Source organism: Trachypithecus francoisi, unplaced genomic scaffold, assembly GCF_009764315.1.
Source record: "Trachypithecus francoisi isolate TF-2019V2 unplaced genomic scaffold, Tfra_2.0 Lachesis_group7, whole genome shotgun sequence".
Taxonomy (NCBI): domain Eukaryota; kingdom Metazoa; phylum Chordata; class Mammalia; order Primates; family Cercopithecidae; genus Trachypithecus; species Trachypithecus francoisi.
In genome coordinates this window covers 40,946,654-40,972,500 of record NW_022681472.1, presented here as the reverse complement: position 1 = coordinate 40,972,500, position 25,847 = coordinate 40,946,654, and the positions used below count along the sequence as shown (strand labels likewise).

Below are 25,847 nucleotides of genomic sequence, written 5' to 3'. Positions count from 1 at the left end.
GGCTGGGCACAGTGGCTCATGCCTGTAATCTTAGCACTTCGGGAGGCCGAAGCAGAAGGATCATTTGAGACCAGAAGTGGATCACTTCAAGACCAGCCAGGGAAATAACGCAAGACCCTGTCTACATAAAATTTTTCAAAATAATAAGCCAGGCATGGTGGCATGCCACTGTAGTTCCAGCTACATGGGAGGCTGAGGCAGGAAGATGAATGGCTTGAGCCCAGGAGTTCAAGGTTGGAGTGAGGTATGGTTGCATCCACTCCACACCAGCCTGGGTGACAAACTGGATATCCTGAGTCTAGCAGACTCTTGGCTTACAGGGGAAGCTCCATAAGCATTTAACAGAAGAATGAGTGACTAGATGTCTACACAAAAAGAGCCTTCCCACAGCCTCTCTATAAATGTTTTAAGCATTAAGCCCCTCAGACAGCCCAACAAAGGTTTTTGTCAACAAATGCCAAAAGATCAACATTTCCTCCTCTCCCTCTCACTCCCCTCCCCTTTCTCTCTCTTTTCTCTTCTTACAGTATAGTAAGAACACTTAAATGAGATCTACCCTCTTAACAAAAGAAATTTTGAGACAAAAGTCTTGCTCTGGAATGCAGCGGCATGATCGTGACTCCCTGCAGTATCTGCCTCTTGGGTTCAAGCAATCCTCCTACCTCAACCCCTCGAGTAGCTGGGACTACAGGCACGCACCACCACACCTGGCTAATTTTTGTATTTTTTGTAGAGACAGGGTTTTACCATGTTGCCCAGGCTGGTCTCAAACTCCAGGGCTCAAGCGATCCACCCATCTCAGCCTCCCAAAGTGCTGAGATTACAGGCAGGATCCACTGTGCCCAGCCTACCCACTTAACTAATTTTTAAGTGTACAAAACAACGACTTCTTACACTTTGCAGGCACACATTTCTTAAGGCACTGCACGAATCACTGTCCTCAAGTTTCACTTGGAAATTTGTAGAAGCAGGTGTGGAGACTAAGGTCAGAAAGAAAAATGTCACCTTCCATAAGCCTGTCTCTGATTTTTTTGTTTGTATCTCGGCCTGTTTATATCCTCATATCAAACAGCAACAAAACAAAAGCAAATTATTATAGTGCTCACAATGATGCTTCACTTTCATCAGTGTCGCTATGTACATTTCTAAGAAGTGGCAAATAAATCGTCTCATCACAGAAGGTCAAATATGAAAGGGACACAGATCTCATCTAGCCCAATCACGCATCTGATGAATAAAGAGAAAACACAGACTTCAAAACACAGCAGAAATTAAGGGCGGGGTTGGAAAAAAAAAAAAAAAGCCCACTTTCCTCTGAGGGAATCAGTACCAACCTGGAAGAGATTATGTACCTGTTGAGAGCTGACGTTTATCGGTTGCTTTAAAACAATCCATGTGACACTCTCAAGAAGAGGTGGAACTGTAAGAGAACCGGGATATGTCCAGTAGTCCCAGGATGGTGGAAGCAGAGATAATGGGTCAAAATTTGTGAATCGAGTTTGTTTACCCTGGGGGAACAAAAAGAATTCCCACAAATTACAATGGGATAGCTTTACATAGACCTCAAAAAACATACATCCGTGCACATCCATTATAATTCCGTAAATACAGAATATCTGCATCCAGAGTTATCTAATATCTTCTTTTAGTATCTTTTAAAAAGCATCTATCTTCATCTTAAAACTTTTAGATAAAGTAACATATCATATAGATTTATTTAAGAAGCATAAAGTTTGTTTTAATATAAGTGGGTCCCTTAAATGTGTTACAATTAAAGGCTTACTCTGTAATATAATACCAGAGACTAATTATCCATAAGTATATGTATTCATATTGATTTTAGGTAATTTAAGACCTTTACATTCAAAAGATAAGTGATAATAGGTTACTTCTGCTTCTTTTTATCAAGTATGTTGCAAACTTCAAAGCAGGCAGCAGATGTCTAAGTCTTTAAAGGAAGATAAGAAAATGTGGGAGAGAACAAAAAATACGTTAATTATTAACAAATAGTAATTCATTTTACCTTTTCTTTAATGGAATCCAAAATGTCAGTAATCTTTTGCAGTTGGGAATTAGGTTCACCAATCTAAAAACATAAAATTTCAAAAGAAATGGTTACTGTAGCAGATCAGGTCTGAATCACTCAATTTCAGCCACTATTTTAAAATTATTTTTTAAAAAACCTCAGCCAGCACATAACATACAGTGATTGTTCTATAACAAAGCTTCTCTTTTACCTGCCGGTCTTATCATGCCAGAAGGATCTGAACAAGATAATATTACAGGGTTCCTGTACTGAACTTGCAGCTTAGTCCCAAAACTAATAGTAACAGCTTAATCTTTGTTCAGTTTTATCAGTGTTTAAGATGTAGGTTAACTTGAGAGAAACTTTGTATAAGACAATCTAACAAATAACCTGCACTACTTAGCTAGATGTGACAGCCCCTCAATTCAAACGGACAATGGTGGCATTAAAATACTAGATGCAAACATCTCACATTTGCAGCCTAAAATGATTTGAGGTCCCAAATCAAGAGAATATATCATCATAAGCAAACTCATCATAAATTATAGATTCATAAAGGATCCTCTTTTCATTATTACAGGTGTTCTGAATCTACCTGAAGGTTTTAAAGCACCTGGATCCTGCCGCAACCACCCCTACTTGGTGTCCAAAGGCAAGGAACTGTTGCCATCCATGGTATTCCCTGTTCATGAGTTACAACACATGGAGAGTATGGGGTGTGACAAAGAGGCACGCCTACAAGAATGTGGAGGCAGAGGGAGGTGAGAAGCTCAACCTGTTCCCAGGTATGATGACAATAATTGTCTAACCACATGTGAATATTAGATTAAAGGAAATACAATAAATTTTTTTTAAAAACCAGTGAGCACATTGGGACAATATGTCATTGTGGTGAGACCAGTGTTTGAAGAATCAGGAGCTTGAACTTTATTCTGTCCTAAATAGTATATAATTAGGAAGAGCCCAGAATAAATGTTTTCTTCCAGTATCTCAGTTATGATTTCTGCTGCTATTCTTGATGTTGATGCTGCTATTGTTATTCACATAAAAATGACCAATGGACAATAAGAAGACTTATAAGACAATGCTCCTAAATGAATATATAATTTTTAAATATTCATTGCAAAAGGAAAATGCTACACCTAAATTGAGTTTACTATTAAACAAGATGGTTAAATGTCTACTTCGTGACTGAAGCTCTTTCTTCAACAAGGCTGATCATTTAAAATGAAATCAGTAGATTCTCACCTGTAAAAACACTCCCAAGACAGCCAGTCCATCTGGTTCATGAGCTGCCTCAACAAAGCTGGGGTATTTGTCTGAATTCCAGTGAACAACATGGAGCTGAAAGGGAGATACACAACATAGTAGGAATGTTTTGTTAGACATCCTGAAAAACATAAATGCAAATAAAACATTTACAAATTTTCTAGTGCTGTACACTTATGTATAATGTATTTACCACAAGAATCTTGGGCAGAATCCTCTTATTTATTTTTGTCCAAAAGTGAAAGTTCATGAAGTGAAGGATCACAGTCACTTAACTAGCCTGTGGTGCACTATATTAAAGACTATATAGAATGCCTCGAGCATCCTAGCTGGATATGGTGGTGCATGACTATAGTCCCAGCTACTCGGGAGGCTGAGGCAGGAGAATTGCTTGAACCCAGGAGGTGGATGTTGCAGTGAGCTGAGATTGCGCCACTGCACTCCAGCCTGAGCAACAGAGCAAGACTTCATCTCAGAAAAAAAAAAAAAAAAGCTTTGAACATCCTTCACAGCCCCTCCAGCCCTAACAAACTCCAGTCATTGTTCCCAAGTAACTGGAGGCTCCTCCATGTCTTCCACAGATGAGACTGCAATGGAGCAGCCTCAGATCAGATCCTGGCTGGCAGTAAAGTCCATGGAAGGGCCCTGAGCTCACAGGTGGGTGGAGAAGTCAACCTCCTACATAGTAGGTTTTCCAGGACAATCCCGCTACCAAGGATAGTGAGGCTGCTTCTAAAACTGCCCAGTTAAATATTTACTACCTGTCATTTTAACACTTTTTATGGCTTGAAAACACAAAGTCTCCTTATGAGTAATCATGTTAAGTAGCATTCAAACTTTTTTATTATTAAGAGCATTTTTAATTGGCAAATCATAAGTGTTACATTTATGGGGCACAATGTAATGTTTTAATATGTGTATAAATGTGGAATGATTAAGTCAAACTGATTAACATATTTGTCATCTCACACATAAAAATGCTTATCATTTTGATACACTTACCATGTTCTATGAATATGTTTAGATACTTTGCTGAAAGCAAGTTTCAATGGGGGAAAAAGAGGTAGAAAATGGGAGGGTAGCTGGTGCTACTAAGGAGGGGGATAAATAGACAACGGGGAAGGGAAGGAGGTGGAGGGCCTGGAACTCTGGAAAACAGACTTCACCCACCTCACAACTCTACTCATATGCAAGCAGCCTTATGCAACACCTAAAGGTATCCTAAATGTTTTACCATTGCAAGCAATACAGTATCTCTAACACACCCACCAGTGTGAAAGATTTCAGAATAACGATAAAGGAGAAAACCACTTTGGGGCAGTCTTCCCCAAAAGGACAAACTGAGACAGAAGCCAAAGGGCAATGCAACATGCCCAAAAGATTTAGCTACGATCATAAATGGTGATCAAGCCATGGTGTCCAAGGACCTGACATGAGGGACTGACTTCAGACAAGATCTCCTTCTAACGAATCCCTTTTGTTTATCAGGAAGAAAATACTTTTGTGAGCCTTCATGCCCAAATCATCTTTCTAGCTGACTGTTACAGAGAGGATTTAGCATTTTCAAATACATTTTTATCCCATCCTTTAAATATAACTCTATGTCTTACAGGCAATTTATAGGAGATAATTTCTGAATAGATAACAATTATCATAAACAGTCAACTATAAAACTATAAAACGGCCGGGCGCAGTGGCTCAAGCCTGTAATCCCAGCACTTTGGGAGGCCGAGACGGGCGGATCACAAGGTCAGGAGATCAAGACCATCCTGGCTAACACGGTGAAACCCCGTCTCTACTAAAAAATACAAAAAACTAGCCGGGCGAGGTGGCGGGCGCCTGTAGTCCCAGCTACTTGGGAGGCTGAGGCAGGAGAATGGGGTAAACCCGGGAGGCGGAGCTTGCAGTGAGCTGAGAACCGGCCACTGCACTCCAGCCTGGGCGACAGAGCGAGACTCCGTCTCAAAAAAAAAACAAAAACAAAAACAAAAACAAAAAACTATAAAACAGTGTACCATTCACAAACAATCAAGGAAGACTGTGCGATATCAGGCAAGTAATATAAAAGTAGATTCCTATAGTGCCATGTTCCAGGTTGGTGTGAGATAGTTGGGGGAGGAAAGAAACCTGAAAACACTGGATGATGAAACAGAATTCATTTGGCTCACGTGAGACAGATGACATTCACTGTCAGGGAAGGGCTGATAAGGATGTTAAAATTGTTTTAAGTGGCTCCGTGCCAGTGCACCAGTTCTCTTAGTAAGAGATGAGACCAAAGAGAGGAAGATATAAAATGACTTCTTTAGGGTCACAACCAGAACTGATTAAAATATGAATGTGTAACTAAAGAGAGATGAATGGACATATATATATCCTATATATAACCATCCTTCTGCTAGCTAAAAATACAACTATTTAAACTATGCTGGGAAACTAGGCCAAGAAAATCTTTTTCTTTCTCTCCTACACATCTTACTTAACTGGCAGCAATAACTTCCCAGAGAAACTGATACCACTTCTATTAGCATTTATATTTGAATTAAAACATAAAAAAAAAAAGCAAACTCACATTTCCTGACTAACATTGACAACAGCAGTGATTTGAGCTGAATGACAAGAAATTGTAGCCACTACAAAAATGAAAATTAGATTCTTCCCTACTGGCAACTAATTTCTAGATAATAATATTAAAATTTAGCAGTTTTAAATGCATATTAGTGGTATGCAAAATATACTGCCAAATACTATGCCAAAAATCCATGATGAATGTTGAAATCAGTTTTATTATTAACTACATATTTAAAATGCTTGCTATATATTCTGCCTAAACTTTCATTAGATAAAGTTCCAAACACAGAATGGACAAGTAGCCTAGTTTTGTAGATGCCTAACTTTTGGGATAAAATGTTTCTTGATTTAGATCGCTTTAATCTCTCTGTAATATCACAAACCATCATATTAGCCCTAAAATTAAAGTTGTATATGTTGCAACTTTAAATGTCTTTTTCTTTCTTTCACTTCTTCTTTTTGCTCACAAGGGAACATAACTTGATGATGGTCATGAACTTAGTACAAAAGTGGCTGGAAAAACTAATCAACTCCTTGGAATCATGGAGCTGAGCACAAAGGGGTTCTTTTGAATGTGAAACCAAATGCAAGGACTCCCAAATGCCCCCATCTCCAGCCTTGACTTCTTCTTAAACTCGAAGTTTTTATCCAACAGCCTACTTGAACATGAGCGTAGAATGCCTAACAAGCATCTCAAACAACCTGTCTAAAACAAAGAGTGAATTCCTCTCTGCATCCTGCTCCTTCCCAGACTTGCACATTTCAGTAAATGGCACCACTAGCCTCCGATATGCTTACACCGAAACCTTTAGAGTGTTTCTATTTTTTTTTTTTTTTTTTTTTTTTGAGACGGAGTCTTGCTCTGCACCCAGGCTGGAGTGCAGTGGCCGGATCTCAGCTCACTGCAAGCTCCGCCTCCCGGGTTTATGCCATTCTCCTGCCTCAGCCTCCCGAGTAGCTGGGACTACAGGCGCCCGCCTCGTCGCCCGGCTAGTTTTTTGTATTTTTAAGTAGAGACGGGGTTTCACCGTATTAGCCAGGATGGTCTCGATCTCCTGACCTCGTGATCCGCCCGTCTCGGCCTCCCAAAGTACTGGGATTACAGGCTTGAGCCACCGCGCCCGGCCCTAGAGTGTTTCTAAACTCCTCTTTTTCCTTCCTTCAATCATGACATCCTTTTCATCAGCAAACCCTATTGACTTTATCTCCCAAACATCATAGATTTGTCCAGCTCTCTTCGTCTCCACCACTCCCATAGTCCAACTTACTGTCACTGCTCACTTGAATGACTTCCACAGCCTTCTAGTTCTTCTCCCTACTTCAACATTTGTCTGACAGCAGCCTCCTCTCCACCCAGCAGCTAGTTATATTTTATAAAATATAAAGCAGAACATGTCATTCCCCTGATCAAAACCTTCCATTGTCTTCTTCCCACTGCGTTACAGATAAACTTTAGACTGTTTACCATGCCCAATGGCACCCGATGTGGCATGGTCCCTGCCTGCCTCTCTGGGACAGAGCACATAACTGTTCCTTTCTCATTAATTCCAATCCTATAGGCCAATGACTTTCTCCTCTTGAACACGCCAGCCACACTCCTGCCTTAGAGCACTTGTGCTTGCTGCTCCCACTTCCTGGAAAGCTCTCTCTAGATTTTTCTCACAGTGCTTTCTTCTTATCATTCAGTCTCAATTCATGTATCACCTCAAAGAGGCTTTTCCTAAGCCCTCAGCCACTCTACTAGATCACACGGTATTGTTCCCATCAAAGAACTTACCATGCACCATTTATTTGTTTATTGTCTACCTCTCCCACCCCACCAACTCTGAGGTTTGACCCAGACTTTCTCTATCTGCATTTCCTATCTCAACCCAGAAACATGGATCCTGCCCTTCCTCACTCTCAAACCCGCCAATCGACAAATCCCACTAAAGTTGCCACTGCCAGCCAGCTTCCACCTGCACTCTCATTTATTGCCTGGAACTTTCCCCAAAAGTTTCCTCCAAAGCTCCCCTTAGCCACTCCTGCTTCCATCCAATCTATTCTCAAACAATAGTTAAATTATTTTTGAAATGCAAATATCACCACTTCCCAATTCAAAACCATTCAGTGGCTTCCCATTGTGCTCAGAATCACCTTCATAATCCTTACCAGGACGTACCTCAGTTAGATTGGGCCCTTCCCAGCCTCTCCAACTTGGCCTCTGACAACTCTCCCCTTCATTCTCCATGCTCTAACTACACTGTTGAAGGCCATACTGTTTTTCAAATGTGTAAGCCTCCTTCCCAACCCACATCCTCATACATGATTTTATGCAAAACCACTGCTATCTCCCCAGTTGACCTGGTTCCCTCCCCTTCATCCATCAGGTTTTAAGTTAAACCAGGTTTAGGTTTAGGTTAAACCTGGTTTAACTTAAAACGGTTGCCCATCCCATAGGGCAGCATTTTCTGACCTCAAATATGTGTGAGGCTGCACTCCCTTCAGGGTAAGCATCAGTAAGCTGTGTAAAGATTAGGAGCGGGTTTGATTCTCAATGAATTCTTACTGAGTGAAAGAATGAATGAATATATAAGCCAATGAAATAAGAAATAGCCTTGAATGCATATTAAAGAACAGTATACAATTCCAAGGGTGGGTGCAGTGGCTCAGGCCTGTAATCCCAGCACTTTGGGAGGCCAAGGAGGGAGGACTGCTTGAGCCCAGGAGTTTCAGACCAGCCTGGGCAAGATGTCCAGACTCTGTCTCTACAAAAAATAAAAAATAATTAGCTAGATGTGGTGGTGCCCACTTGTGGTCCCAGTTGCTCTGGAGGCTAAGGTGGGAGGATCCCTTGAACCCAGGAGGTCAAAGCTACAGTGAGCCATGTTTGTACCATGGCATTCTAGCCTGGGCAACAGATCAAGAGCCTATCTCAAAGAAAAAGAAAGAAAGAAAACAGAAAATCTATTCCAAGCTTTATCCACAAAGCTTTATCTTTAAATGCTGGTGCTGGTCATAGATTTTTTGTTAGATTCTCTCATTAAAAAAAAAAAAAAAATACTGGCTGGGCGCGGTGGTTCACGCCTGTAATCCCAGCACTTTGGGAGTCTTGAGGCAGACAGATCACCTGAGGTTGGGAGTTTGAGACCAGCCTGACCAACATGGAGAAACCCTGTCTCTAGTAAAAATACAAAATTAGTCAGGCATGGTGGTGCATGCCTGTAATCCCAGCTACTCAGTAGGCTGAGGCAGGAGAAGCACTTGAACCTAGGAGGCGGAGGTTGCAGTAAGCCGAGATCACACCATTGCACTCTAGCCTGGGCAACAAGAGCAAAACTCTGTCTCAAAAAAAAAAAAAAAACTGTTTGTTTAAAGCATGCATAAAAATGTATGTCTTAAAATATACTTAAAAATTCCAAGATGCTTCCAATTTGTGTAATATTTACCTGGAGGACTCATACTTAGGTGTCTTAACATGAATTGAGTCTCCAAGGTCTCCATGTGAAACAAAAGAAGGGAAAAGAATTATCTGTAATGTTGTAAGTTGTACCTAAGTTTTTGAATAAGTGAAATTTGCATTACAAATTTTTTCCATTCATAAATACATATATGAACCAAAGGTTTTGGTCCTTTCTTTCACTGGTTTGCCTTAAATAAATAAAAAAATAAATAAATGATTTATTGCAGAACACTAACAACAAAAAGTCTTTATCTACAAAAATGGCCCTTGATCTGCAGGTAAGGACTCTAAGGCTCTGACATGTGTCAGGAGGACCCTTTTCAGGAAACTACTTGCCAGCTGGCAGAAAACCTAAGCTTCTCTGAGTATGTAGTACTTTCAAGTTTATTAAAGTACAAGGTGTAACCACACAAAGCATTTTGACCAATTTTCCTGAGTTGCTAAGGAAAATGAGAGACCAGTGATCCAAAGCAACCAGTAATTAGTCCCGAGGGTGCTTTGGACATTTCGTACAACATGTTATATTCAGAACATAAAACTTTAGAAAGAAAACATGAAAACTATTTGGTAAATGATCCAAATTGAGACACCAGACAAACTCAGGAGCCCACTTTCTACCTTCTTGACATAGTTTGTCCATCATCATTAAAAACTTTGTATATACATTTTATTTCTCTACCCTGAGGACAGAGCAGGTTCCATACCCTAAAGCTACTTAGCCTCAAACACAAGTGATTTAGTGGCAAAGCAAACATTTTGGATGACAACCTTAAAAGGGCAGAGGTACATGTCAATGGAAGAGTGAAACTGGAAAAAAGTTCGATTGTCAGATTTCTCTGAACAGCAGGGCTGTACGGGGTATCTAAACTCTACAGCTCAGTAACCGTGAGAACATGAAGAAAAACTTCACTTGTCTGATAACTTAGCTCTGTCTTGCCTAGGCGACTCAGAAACTAAATTATTTCCATGTGAATAGTATTGATTGAGTCATATAATTCATTTTCATCTCATGGTAAAGTTGGGTGTTAGTAATATTTAATCAGATTAAATCTGAAGCTTATTATGCTTTGTTCTTTAACCAGAGGATTAAAAAAAGTAGAGTATTTTTTTTTAAATCCAGATCCTGCACAGAGTATTATTAGTGAATATAATTATAAGAAAAAAGGAGTAGAAACAACTCAATAAATGCTTTCTTGTGTTATGATTTACCAATAAGCTGAATAATTAACAGATTTTTATTTTTTATACCTGTAATTATAGAAATAAAGTAGAGTTCAGAAGAGTTTGTCTTTTTTTTTTCTCAGTGAAACTTTGCCATTTACCTATTTAAATATCACTTATTTAATGTGGTCTTTACATATTAGTGGATATTTGTATCTGGATGAAATATGACCACATTTGGACATAAGACAAATGTTTCTCTCTCTACTCACTGGCCTTTCAGTAGATAGAAACACTTCGTAATTTGATATCAGACAGATCTAGATTTAAACTTGTCTCAATGCTTCCTAGCTGGATAAATTACTTAATCTCTCCAGCAACCAGTTTACTCATTTCTAAAATGGGAACACATAACCCTAAGCTCTCAGGGTTGGTTTAAGGCTTAGGAGGGCAACATTTGAAGCTCTCATATTGATAAACTCTCATGTTGAATGAATAAAGCAATTTCAGACACTAAGATACCTAATTGGCTCAGGATCTAGTTGGAATCAGTAAAGTTGTCTCTGTACCCCTTAAATCCCACCATGTAGGAAAACCATGAATCACAAAGATATATCTGAGGGCTTACCTCTGCAGCATAGCTCACTCCATCTACTATGTGCTCGGAGCCGTGGTCATCAGCAGACCCCCAGTGAAGGTGAAACTGCCGTAACCTGTAGCTTCCAGTGAGAGGACCACCACGCAGAACTAAACACCAACATGTTTTATATTGTTAGCAAGAAAAAAATATTTATATAAACTGCTCAAACCACAACATCTCCCTGAATTATTCTGTACATCCATGTCCTCCAAGGAATTTTTTACAAATGTGTCATTTGCTTTGCTGACAAGAATACCACTTTTAAATACGTGTAGAGTGAAAACAGAACATTTTAAAAGCTTAAAGCGTCCACAATACAGATTTTTATGGAACACCTGAGAAATCATCTGGTTAGAAAGCTACAGAAATTAGGACTTTGAAAGGTAAGGAATGGTTGTGTTTACCTGAGGATAAGTCAGCCTATCTGAATAAGGCTGTGACATGCAGAGAGGTCCAGTTTGAGCTTGGTAGAGCAGTGCAGCATTGTGGTTAGGGCGCAGGCTTCAGCAATTAGAAGGCCTACACTCATGCTGTCCTTTCCTAATTATGTGACCTTGAACAAACTCTAACTTCTCTTTTCTTTTTTTTTTCTTGAGACAAGGTCTCGCTCTGTTGCCCAAGCTGACGCTATCATGGCTCACTGCAACCTCTAAATTCTGGGCTCAAGTCATCCTCCCACTTCAGCCTCCCGAGTAGCTAGACTCACTATGTTATCCAGGCTGGTCTCAAACTCCTGGCCTCAAGCGATCCTCCCAAAGTGCTAGGATTACAGGTATGAGCTACCACACCTGGCCACAAACCCTAACTTCTAAACTTTATCTTCCACGTGTAAAAACAAGATAGTAATGGTACCTCCTCCTAATGCTGTCATTAAAACAGAAGAAAAATTGAAAACAAAGCACTTATTACTACCTGACACACAGTCAACACAATCAACACAGTTTTTTACTATAAAAACAGGCAAAGCAATCATACCTTTTGTCCTTAAATTCTATATTCTTGGGGAAATGTGAAATACAGGACAAAAATAATTTTTCAAAAACCTGTCATATCTTTGTCACTTTGACAAAGTACATTTGAGTACTTTTCCTCAGTAAATATGATCTCTAAAACTGTGACAATAAATCATATCTTAAGTATATAGAAAAATTTCTTAATAGAAAACATAGTCCTAAATTGTCTCATCCTAATTAATCTTTATTGGGCATGTTTAAAGCATATGAGAGAATCAGGAAGCACTGGATGCTAAATATACCATAAGCATTATTAAATTTCCATGAACAGTCCTTACATGGTGGCTCACACCTATAATCCCAGTAATTTGGGAAGCCAAGGAGGGAGGATTGCTTGAAGCCAGGAGTTCAAGACCAGCCTGGGCAACATAGCAAGACCCCCATCTTATTATTTAAATATATATTTATATAAATTTAATATGTATATATTTAATATAAATATATGCTATATAGTTGATATTTAATATCTGTATATAGAGATATTTTATATATATATATATATATATATATATACACATTTTTTTTTGGCTGGGTGTGGCGGTTCACACCTGTAACCCCAGCACTTTGGAAGGCTGAGGCAGGTAGATCACTTGAGGTCAGGAGTTTGAGACCAGCCTGGCCAACATGGTGAAACCCTGTATCTACAAAAACAAACAAACAAAAAAACAAAAATTAGCCAAAAGCGCTCTTTTAACCCAGGAAGCAGAGGTTGCAGTGTTTTGGGTTTTTTTTTTTTTTTTTTTGAAACAAGGTCTCTCTTGTTGCCCAGGCTGGAGTACAGTGGGGCCCAAACTCGCAGCCTCAATCAATCCTCCCACATCAGCCTCCCTAGTGTCTGGGACTATAGGCGCACACAGCTATGCCCAGCTAGTTGTATTTTTTTGTAGTGATGGGGTTTCACCATATTGCCCAGGCTGGTCTCAAACTCCTGGGCTCAAGTGATCCTCCTGCCTCAGCCTCGCAAATTGCTGGGATTACAGGTGTGAGCCACCATACCAGCCTTAAATTTGACTTTTTAAAAATTGTTGGTAATTTTCTAACCCTAGCCATTTTCCTAAACTACACTGTAGTCAGCTGTCTTGAATGACAAGCAAGCTGGCAACAGGATCTGTTTGCTCACACATTTACTCTCTGCCAATTAGGATGCAAATTCCTTTGAGGCAGAAACTGTTTTGGTTCCCTGTATCTCCAGTGCCTAGAAAGTACTTGAATCAATTAACATTACCAAGATAAAATAAGAGACCTCACCTGTTAAGGCACTCCTCCACAAACTTTAGTTTGTAGGGATGCTACTGAAGTTACCTAGGAATCACTAAAAGCTAAGTTCTTAGGACTAGTAAACCTGAGAATAATCACTTTATGGTAATCTTGTTCTCTGAAGTAAAGCTACATGAACAGCACATCTGCAATTTGCTTGGAATCTAGAGAAACAAGAAGCAAGAGCACAAATCTGCCAGGATTATGCCGAGAGAAAGACAGAGAGAGAGAGAGAGAGAGAGAGAGAGAGAGAGAGAGAGAGAGAGACAGAGAGACAGAGAGACAGAGAGACAGAGAGACAGAGAGAGAGAGAGACCAAAGAACATAGATGTTCCCACTCAGTAGGACCTTGTATTATTTAGGGAGCCAGAAGAACCTTCGTTAAATCTGACTTACTTTTCTCAGAGCGTATACACACCAAGCTACTCTCTCATTCAACAATTATTAAGAGCTTACAATGGGCTAGCAACTATTCAATACTAATTATGCAATGATAAACAAGTTTGTTCTTATCCTTAAGAAACTTAGTCTATTGAAGGAAACAAATAATCATAATAGAGCTTTATATAATTATCACTTTGTCATAGACTACCAATTCATTTCCTAGCTATCTTGGCTCCTGGGAGGATTATACACCTATGGTATGTCCACCTACTAAATCTTTTTCTGTTTGTTGTTTGTTTTTGTTTTTAAGAACATATAGTGTAAGATCTTGTGAATAATTTGTTTGACTTCAGGCAGTTACCTAGAACCAGATAATGGAAGCATAACTGAAAAATTGGCATTTTCCAGAGATGAAAATTAAAGAACAATCACTGAATTCATCAAGTTACTGCTCTTCCTAGCAGGACTTTCTTAATCAGAAGACAACTTTATTTTTGATATCTTTTTAAAATTTCAGCACACATATTTTATCCACAAAAATAAGACACACCATTATTGTTATAGTAGTAGTTACTAATTGTTATTGAGTGCCTACTATAATCCAAGAACTATTTCATTTATAAAATACAAAAATTAATACCACATATTTTTTAAAAATAAAGGTTCCAGCATGAATAATGTTTAAGTATTTAAGTGTTAAATGGTAAATATTAATGGATTTCTGGTCGTTTTTAATTCTATTGAGAGTTAACCTATGTATGCTAAGGCACCCTAATGCTATGTCATGGTATTTTCCAGGTCTTTCCGTCATACAAAAAGGTTTTTTTTTTTTTGTAACTTAAATACACATGTATTGAGTGCCTACCACGTGCCACGCAGCATCCTAGGTAGGTAAATAAGACATAGTTGTTGCTCATAGAGAGCTTTAGCTAAACGGAAAGACAGAGAAGCCAACTAGCAGTTACAACATAATGTGGAGAGTTCTGTGTTAGGAAAATTCCAGGATGCCCTGGGAGCCACAGCAAGGGTGATAGGGCCTCAGGTGAGCTTCCCAAAGAAGCGAGATACTGTTTGAGTCCAGAAAGACCAGGAGCTCAGGTGAGAACAGCCTTGTCTTTCTTCATCAGACTACTATTTCCCCTGTATATTACAGCCAACCAGAAGTCTTCCTAAAGAATTTCATGAGCCAGGCATGGCACAGTGACTCATGCCTATAATCCCAGCACTTTGGGAAGCCAAGGTGGGTGGATTACTTGAGGCCAGGAGTTCAAGACCAGCTTGAAAAACATGGCGAAACCATGTCTCTACTATAAATGCCAGGAGTTCAAGACCAGCTTGACCAACATGGCAAAACCCTGTCTCTATTAAAAATACAAAAAATTAGCTGGGCATGGTGACGTGCACCTGTAATTCCAGCCACTCAGGAGGCTGAGGTGGGAGAATCACTTGAACCCAGGAGGCAAAGGTTGTAGTGAGCTGAGATTGTACCACTGCACTCCAGCCTGGGTGACACAGTGAGACCTTGTCTTTAAAAAAAAAAAAAAAAAAAAAAAAAAAACTTCATGAGCCAGGCATGGTAGTATGCATCTGAGAGGGGAGAAGCACTTGAGCCCAGGAGTTTGGGACTTCACTGAGTTATGGCTGGGCCGCTGCATTCTAGCCTGGGAACAAAGCAAGTCAAGAAAAGAAAGAAAAGAAAGAGAGAAAGAGAGAAAGAGAGAGGGAGGGAGGGAGAGAGGAAGAAGGAAGGAAGGAAGGAAGGAAGGAAGGAAGGAAGGAAGGAAGGAAGGAAGGAAGGAAGGAGGGAGGGAGGGAGGGAGGGAGGAAGGGAGGGAGGGAGGAAGGGAAAAATTTCACATCCACCCGCTCCCTTTTGCTCCCTTTTGCAAGGATTTCTGAGTAGTTCTCTAAAGGTTTAACTATGGAGCATGGATGTGTCCAGCCAAACAAACCCTCCAAGGACTATGAGGAAGATTTCATGCCTGTGGTTTATTGACATGCCTGAGGTGGGATTCAGGGTTAATCCTGGTCAAAAATGGCTTCTTTACAAAATGGAAACTGTTTTATTCAAATTAATGTGGTTTGCTACAGAAAGTATCTTTGTGTTTTTTACAGTTTAGCAAAAATTTAAAAAAAAAAACAGCAAAAATTTATTTCGTTTAACTATGGTGGTTTCTTCTTTTTAATTGACTTAATCTCCCAAATCACCATGAAACAATCTCCTTGGTGGGTGGTAGGTTTATCTTGAGAAAAAAAGAATAAGAAAAAAGAAGAATAAGAAAAAAAGAATAAGAATCAAGCCAGGTCCCTCCTTACTTGCATTTCTTCCAAAAAGTTGAAAATACCATGTATTTATTTGTCTTTATGTATTTTTTACAATAAAAATATGACATGACCCATATTTACATAGTTACTGTCTCAGAGGACTACAAAGTACTTTATGGATATTTTCAATTAATCCTGGTAATTTTATTGTGAACTAGATAGGAAAAGGATCTTCATTTAAAAGAAAGAACACACACTACTGATGACAAAGTGTCAAATCTGGAAACATAAATTGATTTCACTGATTAACCCGAAGTAGACAAAAATGAAAGGAAGAGAAAAACAGAAGAGAGAGAGAGAAACCTGGATTATCATACAGCAAATCAGAGTATAATTTTTTTACCTTATGAACGTCTACATTTATAAAGAAAATACTCAAAGTTTTAAATGAAGTAAAATGTAATCTTTTCTCATTCTAAAATGAGGAATGAGTAGCTTTACTTTTTTTTTTTTTTTTTTTAGATAGAGTCTGCTCTGTTACCCAGGCTGGAGTGCAGTGGCACGATCTTGGCTCACTGCAACCTGCGCTTCCCAGGTTCAAGCCATTCTCCTGCCTCAGCCTCCTGAGTAGCTGGAATTACAGACGTGTGTCACCACGCCTGGCTAATTTTTGTATTTTAGTAGAGACGAGGTTTCACCATATTGGCCAGGCTGATCTCGAACTCTTGACCTCAGGTGATCTGCCCACTTCGGGTTCCCAAAGTGCTGGGATTACAGATGTGAGCCACCACACCCAGCCTTATTTTTTTATTTATTTATCTTTTTATTTTCTGAGACAGTTTCACTTTTTAAATGTTTGAGATATTATAAACAGTAACAAACTACAATTATGGGTGGTATAAACTTTGTATTTAGAAGACTTGGACACTTTTACAATTACATTAACCACAAGAGATGGGGTCTTCCTATGTTACCCAGCTGCCCTCGAACTCTTGGGCCTAACTAATCATCCTCCTTCCCTAGCAGCATGGTCTACCAGTGTGTGCCAGCAGGCCTGGCTTAACCATTCTTATTAACATAGATTCACGAAACTGAGGGGTTGAAAGAAACATAGTTGAACATGTATACAAAAGGCCAGGTCCCTCCTTACTTGCATTTCTTCCAAAAAGTTGAAAATACCATGTATTTATTTGTCTTTATGTATTTTTTAGAATGCTCTGATGAAAATGTACTACTTAGGCCAGTGTGGTGGCTCCCAGCACTTTGGGAGACCGAGGCGGGCGGATCCCTTGAGCCCAGAAGTTCAAGATCAGCCTGGGCAATATGGCAAAACCTTGTCTCCACAAAAAATACAAAACTTAGCTGGGCATGGGAGCACATGCCTGTGGTACCAGCTACCCAGGAGGCTGAGGCAGGAGGATTGCTTGAGCCCAGGAGGTCAAGGCTGCAGTGAGCCATGATCACACCACTGCACTCCAGCCTAGGCAACACAGCAAGACCTTGTCTCAAAAAAACAGATAAATAAATAAATAAAAACTTACCACTTTTATGAATTTGACAAATATGAGGAAGAAATGTGTGTGGGCTTATAATTTTTGCTAACAATAAAGCTTTATATAAATATAAGATATTACTAGTAATCTAAATCAGGGCTCAATTAATAAGTAAAAACTTTCTTTCGATTAAGGATTTTTAAAAATTAACTATATTTTTTCATTAATATAGCTAATATAGCTCCATCCTGATCTTAGACTAAAAATAAAAACAATCTGTCAGAGACCCTAAAAAGTGTTTCCCAGTATGATTCTCTCTAATATTTTATCTCATCTGACACTTAAACTTGACACTTTGGGCAGAAACTCTGCTTGGGCAGTAGATAGTCTGAAGAGGGATTAAACATTCATTTCAAGAAAATGTTTTTTTCATCACTTAATAAATTAACAAATAATCTGTGAGTCCATTATTTATTCACGGTGTAAAGACACTATCCCAAGAACTAATCATTAAATGAAATGATTACATGTCCTAGAAAAAAAGTATTAATAGGGAATATACAGAAAGTTTCCAATATTTATGTATTTTTTAAATTAAACTTCTACTTTCCCTCCCTTCAATGTTCATTATTAGGAGAATGGTACATAAATTACGATACGAGCATAGATAATACAATTCAACTTTTAAAATTATTTTATTTTTATTTTTTGAGAATGGATCTTGCTCTGTCACCCAGGCTAAGTACAGTGGCACTATCATGGCTCACTGCAGCCTTGACCTCCTGGACTCATGCAGTCCTCCTGCCTCAACCTCCACAGTAGCTGGGACTACAGGCACACCCCATCATGCCTGATTAATTTTTTATTTTTTGTAGAGATGAGGTCTCACTATGTTGCCCAAGCTGGTCTTAAACTCCTGGACATAAGCAATCCTCCCACCTCAGTCTCCCAAAGTGCTGGGATTACACGTGTGAGCCACCACACCTGGCTGCAGTTTAGCTTTTTAAACAAGATATATTTTAATCTGGAAAGATGTCTATAAAATATTTGTAAATGGGAAAAAAATTTCAGAGTTATATAGCATTATTCCAAATGTATTTTTAATAAGAAAATGCAAAACAAGGACGATACACATGTATGTATACATAACTAAGCACTGAAATATTATGGAAGAAATAGTTACTTCAGTAGAGACTGTGGGAAGAAAGAGACATTAATATTTGTCATATGTTTCCATATTGTTTTATTTACTATGAGTAGATATTACTTTGGCAATTAAAATAAGGGAATAAGTTTTTTTAAGAACTAAACTTTTTCTATTAAAGCATGTACTAAGTGGCATTATAGGTTTGCAAATGATGCTAAAATAATTATGGCTAATACTTTGCAGAAACAAATCATGAAATATTTATAAAAGCTATTAAACTTCAACATTTTTATAATGGTAAATTTTAAGTTATAATAACAAGTTAAGGTCAATTTTAAATTATCATGCAACATATCCTTTTCTAAATACTCTATTATTTTAAGGTAAGATTATCTGAAGGTTCAAATATATAACAAGATATCTCAATTCACATGAAGAAAAAATATGCTTCAATTTGACAAATTCCAGGTCTAGCAAAAACAAAACATGAAAGATTAGAGAGTGTATTCGTGGCTCACGAAGGTAATCCCAGCACTTTGGGAGGTCGAGGCAGGCGGATCACAAGGTCAGGAGATCAAGACCATCCTGGCCAATATGGTGAAACCCTGACTCTACTAAAAATACAAAAAAAATAGCTGGGTATAGCGGTACATGCCTGTAATCCCAGCTACTTGGGAGGCTGAGGCAGGAGAATCGTTTGAACTCAGGAGGAGGAGGTTGCAATGAGCCGAGATTGCGCCATTATACTGGCAACAGAGCAAGACTCCGTCTCAAAAAAAAAAAAAGAGTGTAGTCTAATTATTCAAACCCTTCACCCACCACCACACACACACAAAAAGAAAAGGCAACCTGATTTGTCCTCTGTGTCATCAAAGTCAACATTGAAGGAATGGCCGCTGTTGCTGATGATTTTAGCTGAGCTTGGGTCATACTTGATACTAAGTGGTCGGAGGGAAGAGTCATATTTCACTTCTTGGGTTTTAATCTCAATCGGAGATTGCTGATCACCATCAGCAATAGGGAAAAATTCCTTCCAGTGAATAGGACCTTAAATACATAGGACCAAAAGAAAAGGATTAAATAAGTTCTTTCTTTCAACAAACATACATTGAGTATAAGGCACTGTGCTTGAAATGGAAGAAAACGCAAAGATTAATACAATGAGATTCTCATCCTCAGGTCCTTGACATCTAAGTGTTCTTTTTACAAGATGAGTTGTTTTTATTATAGATGTGGGAAACTCTTGGTGTGCCTTAAGTCATTTTCAGAATTAAACTAACCCTTGTAGACAAAGGAGTCTGTAAATTTTATAAAGTACTCTCCAAAGGTAACCTTCTACCGAACCAAAAACAATAATACAATTCATCATTGAAAACAATGACATTCAGTCTCAGCTCTAAGAATGAGCTGTTGCTCCAGAGGTCAAGTTTGCAGATTGGGAGAGTCAAAAAAGCTGAAAAAGCCATGAAGCAAAGAAAGGGTGTCATTCTTAAAGATGCTTTGGCCGGGCGCGGTGGCTCACGCCTGTAATTCCAGCACTTTGGGAGGCCAAGGCGGGCGGATCACAAGGTCAGGAGATGGAGACCACGGTGAAACCCCGTCTCTACTAAAAATACAAAAAATTAGCTGGGCGCGGTGGCGGGCGCCTGTAGTCCCAGCTATTCAGGAGGCTGAGGCAGCAGAATGGCGTGAACCCGGGAGGCGGAGCTTGCAGTGAGCCGAGATCGCGCCACTGCACCCCAGCCTGGGTGACAGAGCCAGACTCCGTCTCAAAAAAAAAAAAAAAAAAGATGCTGTGCTTACTTCTTTATTCTTCCTTCTATCACTCAGTGCTATCTTCTAGTGTCACTCAGGCCTCCACTCAATTACTTGTGATGTGCAACAGGCATATCAAGAAAACATACAAATTTTTCACCTAGGATAATCCAAATAAAATGGCTGCACCATATCAGGAAATGTAATATTGTTGATTATCTGCAGTGGAGTCAGGTTGTAATTTATTTCTCTCTTTCTTCATTTCAGAAGGTTCTTCTGTGGTTATTTTGCCAATGTTACATTTGAATTTCAACACAAGAGACAAGTGTCATCCCGGTCCTCTATTCAAAACGTCAAAATCGTATCCAGTTCACAAATCAGACACATTAGGGAAACTGAAACGAGCCAATCAGCTGACAGTTCCCTTTTTCAATCCTCTTTACTTCTTTGGAAGACTCTATAAAGTCTTGCCTCTCAAAATCAGCAGCAAAGCTGTAGTTTCATGTAAGCTCCACATCATTCTACAAATGTGAGTCACTTTATAGGTTATAGGTTCTTATTCTCTTCTCGCTACTATTCCTGAAATGTATACAGCTATCACCACCTACACTGGGCTACTGACTAAGGTTTACCTACTTTGCTAACCAATCTTTCACTAAAAATCAAGTACTAATTAAAACATCATAGCATGACAATTCATTAAACATATTACTAACAACAACCAAAAAACATTTTTAAATGATAAAATTTAGCATGATATTTAAAGAAATGCAATATATCACAATCATCAAAAAACTCTAAAGTGTAAAACTCTAAATCCTTTTTTTTTTTTTTTTTTTTTGAGACATGGTCTTGCCCTGTTGCCCAGGCTGGAATGCAGAGGTGTAATCTCAGCTCACTGCAGCCTCAACTTCCCAAACTCAAAGAATTCTTCTTCCTCAGCTTCCCAAGTAGCTAAGAATACAGGTGTGTACCACCACACCCAGCTACTTTTATAAAAACTGTTTTTTTGTTGAAAGAAAGTCTCACTATAGGCTGGTCTCAAACTCATGAGCTCAGGTGATCCGCATGTCTCAGCTTCTCGAAGTGTTGGGATTACAGGCACGGGCCACCACGCCTGGCCCAAATTCTAAATAAAATACCGCTTATAGGCCGGGCGCGGTGGCTCAAGCCTGTAATCCCAGCACTTTGGGAGGCCGAGACGGGTGGATCGCGAGGTCAGGAGATCGAGACCATCCTGGCTAACACGGCGAAACCCCGTCTCTACTAAAAAATAGAAAAAACTAGCCGGGCGAGTTGGCGGGCGCCTGTAGTCCCAGCTACTCGGGAGGCTGAGGCAGGAGAATGGCATAAACCCGGGAGGCGGAGCTTGCAGTGAGCTGAGATCCGGCCACTGCACTCCAGCCTGGGCGACTGCGAGACTCCGTCTCAAAAAAAAAAAAAATACCGCTTACTATGCTTCATTCTTGCAAAAGAGAATGCACACATACACACATTTTTTCTTTCATATATCCTTCAGGCACAAAAAGTCATAGCATATATATATAACTATACACTCAGCTTAAAAGGTGTCATCTGACAAACTGGACTTCAAAGCCACTTGAGCATCAAAAGTCCTTGCTTAGAATGTATTACAGAAAAAGTCTTGTTTATTCAATAATTTTACCATCTTTCTGAGAACTTTTTCTATATATAACGAGACCTTTTTTCCCCCTTAATTCAGAAAAAGCCTTCTATTTCACTGCCACCAAGTAAGAGTTAACCTAATGAAAATTCAATTTCAAATACGCAATGTGTGTTTCACAACATGCAGGTGACATTCTTCCAATCACTAAAGAGTTGCTTTCTTCTCCTAATTGCTTTGCTCTCCTATTTCCAGTCATTTATAAACAGAACTATTTTTCTAAAATGTCAAATCAAAATGAAATAAAAGTAATAATACTTTGTATCACATTTCCAATATTATCTACTAACTACCATAGTCAGTTCAGCACTCTGCCTCTTAAAGATGTCCCCTTTTTCAATTTTTCCAGAAAAAATTTCCTCCTCCTCCTCCTCCTCCTCCTTCTCCTCCTTGTCCCCTCCATGACCCTGCAGGCTAGTCTGGAACTCCTGGCCTCAGGCTATCCTCCCATCTCAGTCTTTTGAGTAGCTAGGATTACAGGTGCAAGCCACCATAATCGGCCTAAACACATTCTTTTTTTTTTTTTTTAGACGGAGTTTCACTCTTGTTGCCCAGACTGGAGTCCAATGGCATGATCTCGGCTCACTGCAACCTCTGCCTCCCAGGTTCAAGCAATTCTCCTGCCTCAGCCTCTCGAATAGCTGGGATTACAGGCGCACGCCACCACGCCCAGCTAATTTTGTATTTTTAGTAGAAACGAGATTTCTCCATGTTGGTCAGGCTGGTCTTGAGCTCCCGATCTCAGGTGATCCACCGGCCATGGCCTCCCAAAGTGCTGGGATTACAGGCGTGAGCCACCAAGCCCGGCCAGCAGAATTCTTAATTAGAGATATGTGGTGGTTGCTCAATTGATTTAGGAACTTTTAAATATCTACAGTGATACACACTTTTCAGTGATGTCACATTCCCTAAACTAAACTAATAAAGTAGTCAAAAGTTAGGGGAAGACATCTTAAGTTATTTGTCAAGGCAGTACCCATTCAGGGCTTCAAGTCTTGATGTTTCATTTCATCAGTGTTGCTATCCCCAGCTTAAGTTTCCTTTTATCTGCTCAGTCACTGGTTTTACCAATGTTTAAACAGAAAAAAAAAAACAACAATAAAACTTGCCTAGTTAAGCCCAGAGCGGTGGCTCACGCCTGTAATTCCAGTACTTTGGGAGGCCAAGGCAGGCGGATCACTTGAGGTCTGGAGTTCTAGACCAGCCTGGCCAACATAACGAAACCTCGTCTCTACTAAAAATACAAAAATTAGCCAGGCATGGTGGTGCGTGCCTGTAATCCCAGCTGCTTGGTGGGGCTGAGGCTGGAGAATCGCTTGAACCCGGGAGATAGAGGTGGCAGTGAGCCAAGATAGTGCCACTGCACTCCAGCCTGGGCAACAGAGCAAGACTCATCTCAAAAACAAAAAACAAACAAACAAACAAACAAAAACCTTGCCTAGTTAGTATATAATACATTTCCAATAAGATTTTCCCAATCTTTCTCTGAAGACCACACCGTTAAGTAAGGATGTGGTCTTCAGAGAGAGATTGCATCTAAAAGAAGGGAATGGCTAACTCCTAACAGAACAATTCCTAACAGAAATACAAAACCACTCCTTATTAATGGCTTTGCTAAGATGAATTTTTTAAATTCCTGAAATAAGCTTCATTTGGGCCAATAATTTCTAACCTACTAAAGAGTAATCAATACCCATTGATTGAAATACCCTTCTTCTTCCTAACTACCATAAGGGTGCAGTTGGGATTCAATGACTATTAAATAACTCTAATAAAAACGACTTCAGCAGAGAGGGAAATGAAAATAGATTTGTCATATTTTCCCCCTAAACATTCACTGGAAATTAGCAAAATGTAAGATTATACTTATTGCCTTAATCAAGAAGAAGTCTGTGTATACACCTTTTATTATTAAAGTTATAAATTTTACCTGCTGCCATTTTTAAACTAGCATGTTTAAAAACAGGCTACAATTAGAAATTAAACAGACTACAATTAGAAACGGAATTTTTCTGTTAGTTTGTGAAATTAAACTTTCTATAAAATTTGACCATTCTATACTGTTCAATAATGTACAGGCTAATAGAAGGAAAGTATTATTATTCACAGCCTTAATTTTTTCTTTAATTATTGTTACGTATTTATTCCTTAAATCGACAAAAATTGTATATATTTATGTGTACAACATGATGTTTTGAAACATATGCACATTGAGGAATGGCTAAATCAAGCCTTAATTTTGCCGGTTATTTACTATAAGGCTTTTGGTGTCACTGCGATTATTTCAATAATTATTATTTGAAACAATCAGTTCAGTTTAACGTAGTAACAAGAAAAAATGTTTTACTTTTGATAATGTGGGATATACAAGACGAAAAGTGTATGTCTCGTTATTGTTTATCCTATAATTTCAGTAATCCTTTGCTCACCCTGCAAGGATGAGCGTGGAAAGAGAGGAAGAGTGAAGATGTAACTTCATTTCCCAGCAAGAACGTGAACCCTTACCAAAAGTCCCCAGTAGTAGTCAACCAGCTGCAAATTGCTGTGGGAATATTTACAGTAACAGCTATTAGGAAACATACAGCTTTTTGTTTGCCACGAAGCCAACTTAATCTTCAATGTCACAATGCAAGTTAAGATTTCCTAAACATATTTTCAAAGATTTTCTATGATTTGTTTCTCCTAAGTGAATAGTGAGCTTAAAAGACTGAAAGCGGACTTGTCCTTATTTCATCAAAGTGTGTCATCGGACTTCTAATTTCCAAGCCTTTAATTGATAAGTGGCTGTTACTAGGCAAAGTCCTTGGCTTTTCAGATGAAGGTGAACGCACACGTATGAACACTTGGGAGTCTGGGGAATCCTGATAGAGATACACACCAACGCTCACATCCACTACCAACAACCCGTCTACCCTGACTAAGCCAGCTCTCCCCTTCCTGCACTGGGCTCTGAGGAGTGTTGCTTGGTTTTAAGAGGAACCGAAAAGTTTCTCAATGTGCGAGCCGAGTGTGTGGTCTGCCAGCGCCGGGCCGTCGCGCCAGTCCTCTCGCCTCCAGCCCAAAGCCCCCCTCGGATCAGGAAAAGGCGCTCACCGTTGTGCTCGCGGTATCCCCAGCTGAGCCTCGACATGGTCCCTCGGGGTGGAAGGCAGAGGAAGATGTGGCTGGGCAGCGAGAGCGCGGAGGGAGCGGGCGGGGAGGGGCGCGGGAGGGAGCCTGCTAAGGCGGGACCGCGGGGCGCCGGCGGCAGGAGTGCGAAACCGTGAACCCAGCCCGGGGCGCTCCCGCCCGCGTCCTCCAGGCGGCAGAGGCGTGCGGGGAAGGCGCCCGCGCCGCTGGCTGAGTCCCGGAAGGCGCGAGTCTCTCTTAGTTTGGACTCGGGAATGAGAGAGTTGAGTTAGAGAGAGAAAGAGACGGAGAGAGAAAGGTTTCCCGGGGGGGAACTCCTGCCTTCTGAGAAGGAGTCACTTGGAAGAGGAAAGTTTTGCCTAGAGGGCTTGCAGGAAATAAATGAGTCACCAGAGCCTGGAACTGCCAGGCTGGGAGGTGGGGATCCCCGTGGAGGCGTAAAAGAGGTCGGTGATGGTCCCGGCAGTGGTGATTACAAATACAAAACAATAATGACGATGATAATCACCACCATTGAAAAAATAACTACTTATAAGGGCTTACCGTGTGCAAGGGTCTTAGCCAAGATGTTTACCCACGTTTTCCCATTAGATCCTCTCAGCATTTCCTCGAGA

General features: G+C 39.8%; 1 protein-coding gene across 1 annotated transcript in view; it reads right to left on the bottom strand.

The window, feature by feature from the left end:
* The window catches only part of CA13 (carbonic anhydrase 13), a 36,470-nt gene extending 10,883 nt beyond the window's left edge, over window positions 1–25,587 (bottom strand). Inside the window, exons 1-6 of the mRNA XM_033203086.1 lie at window positions 25,198–25,587; window positions 19,515–19,712; window positions 11,095–11,213; window positions 3,275–3,370; window positions 2,024–2,086; window positions 1,353–1,508 (exon numbers count right to left, since the gene is read on the bottom strand). Of these exons, the coding sequence (XP_033058977.1) occupies window positions 1,353–1,508; window positions 2,024–2,086; window positions 3,275–3,370; window positions 11,095–11,213; window positions 19,515–19,712; window positions 25,198–25,234 (669 nt within the window). The 5' untranslated portion in view covers window positions 25,235–25,587. The remainder of the gene's footprint in view (window positions 1–1,352; window positions 1,509–2,023; window positions 2,087–3,274; window positions 3,371–11,094; window positions 11,214–19,514; window positions 19,713–25,197) is intronic.
* Window positions 25,588–25,847: the final 260 nt, after the last annotated feature.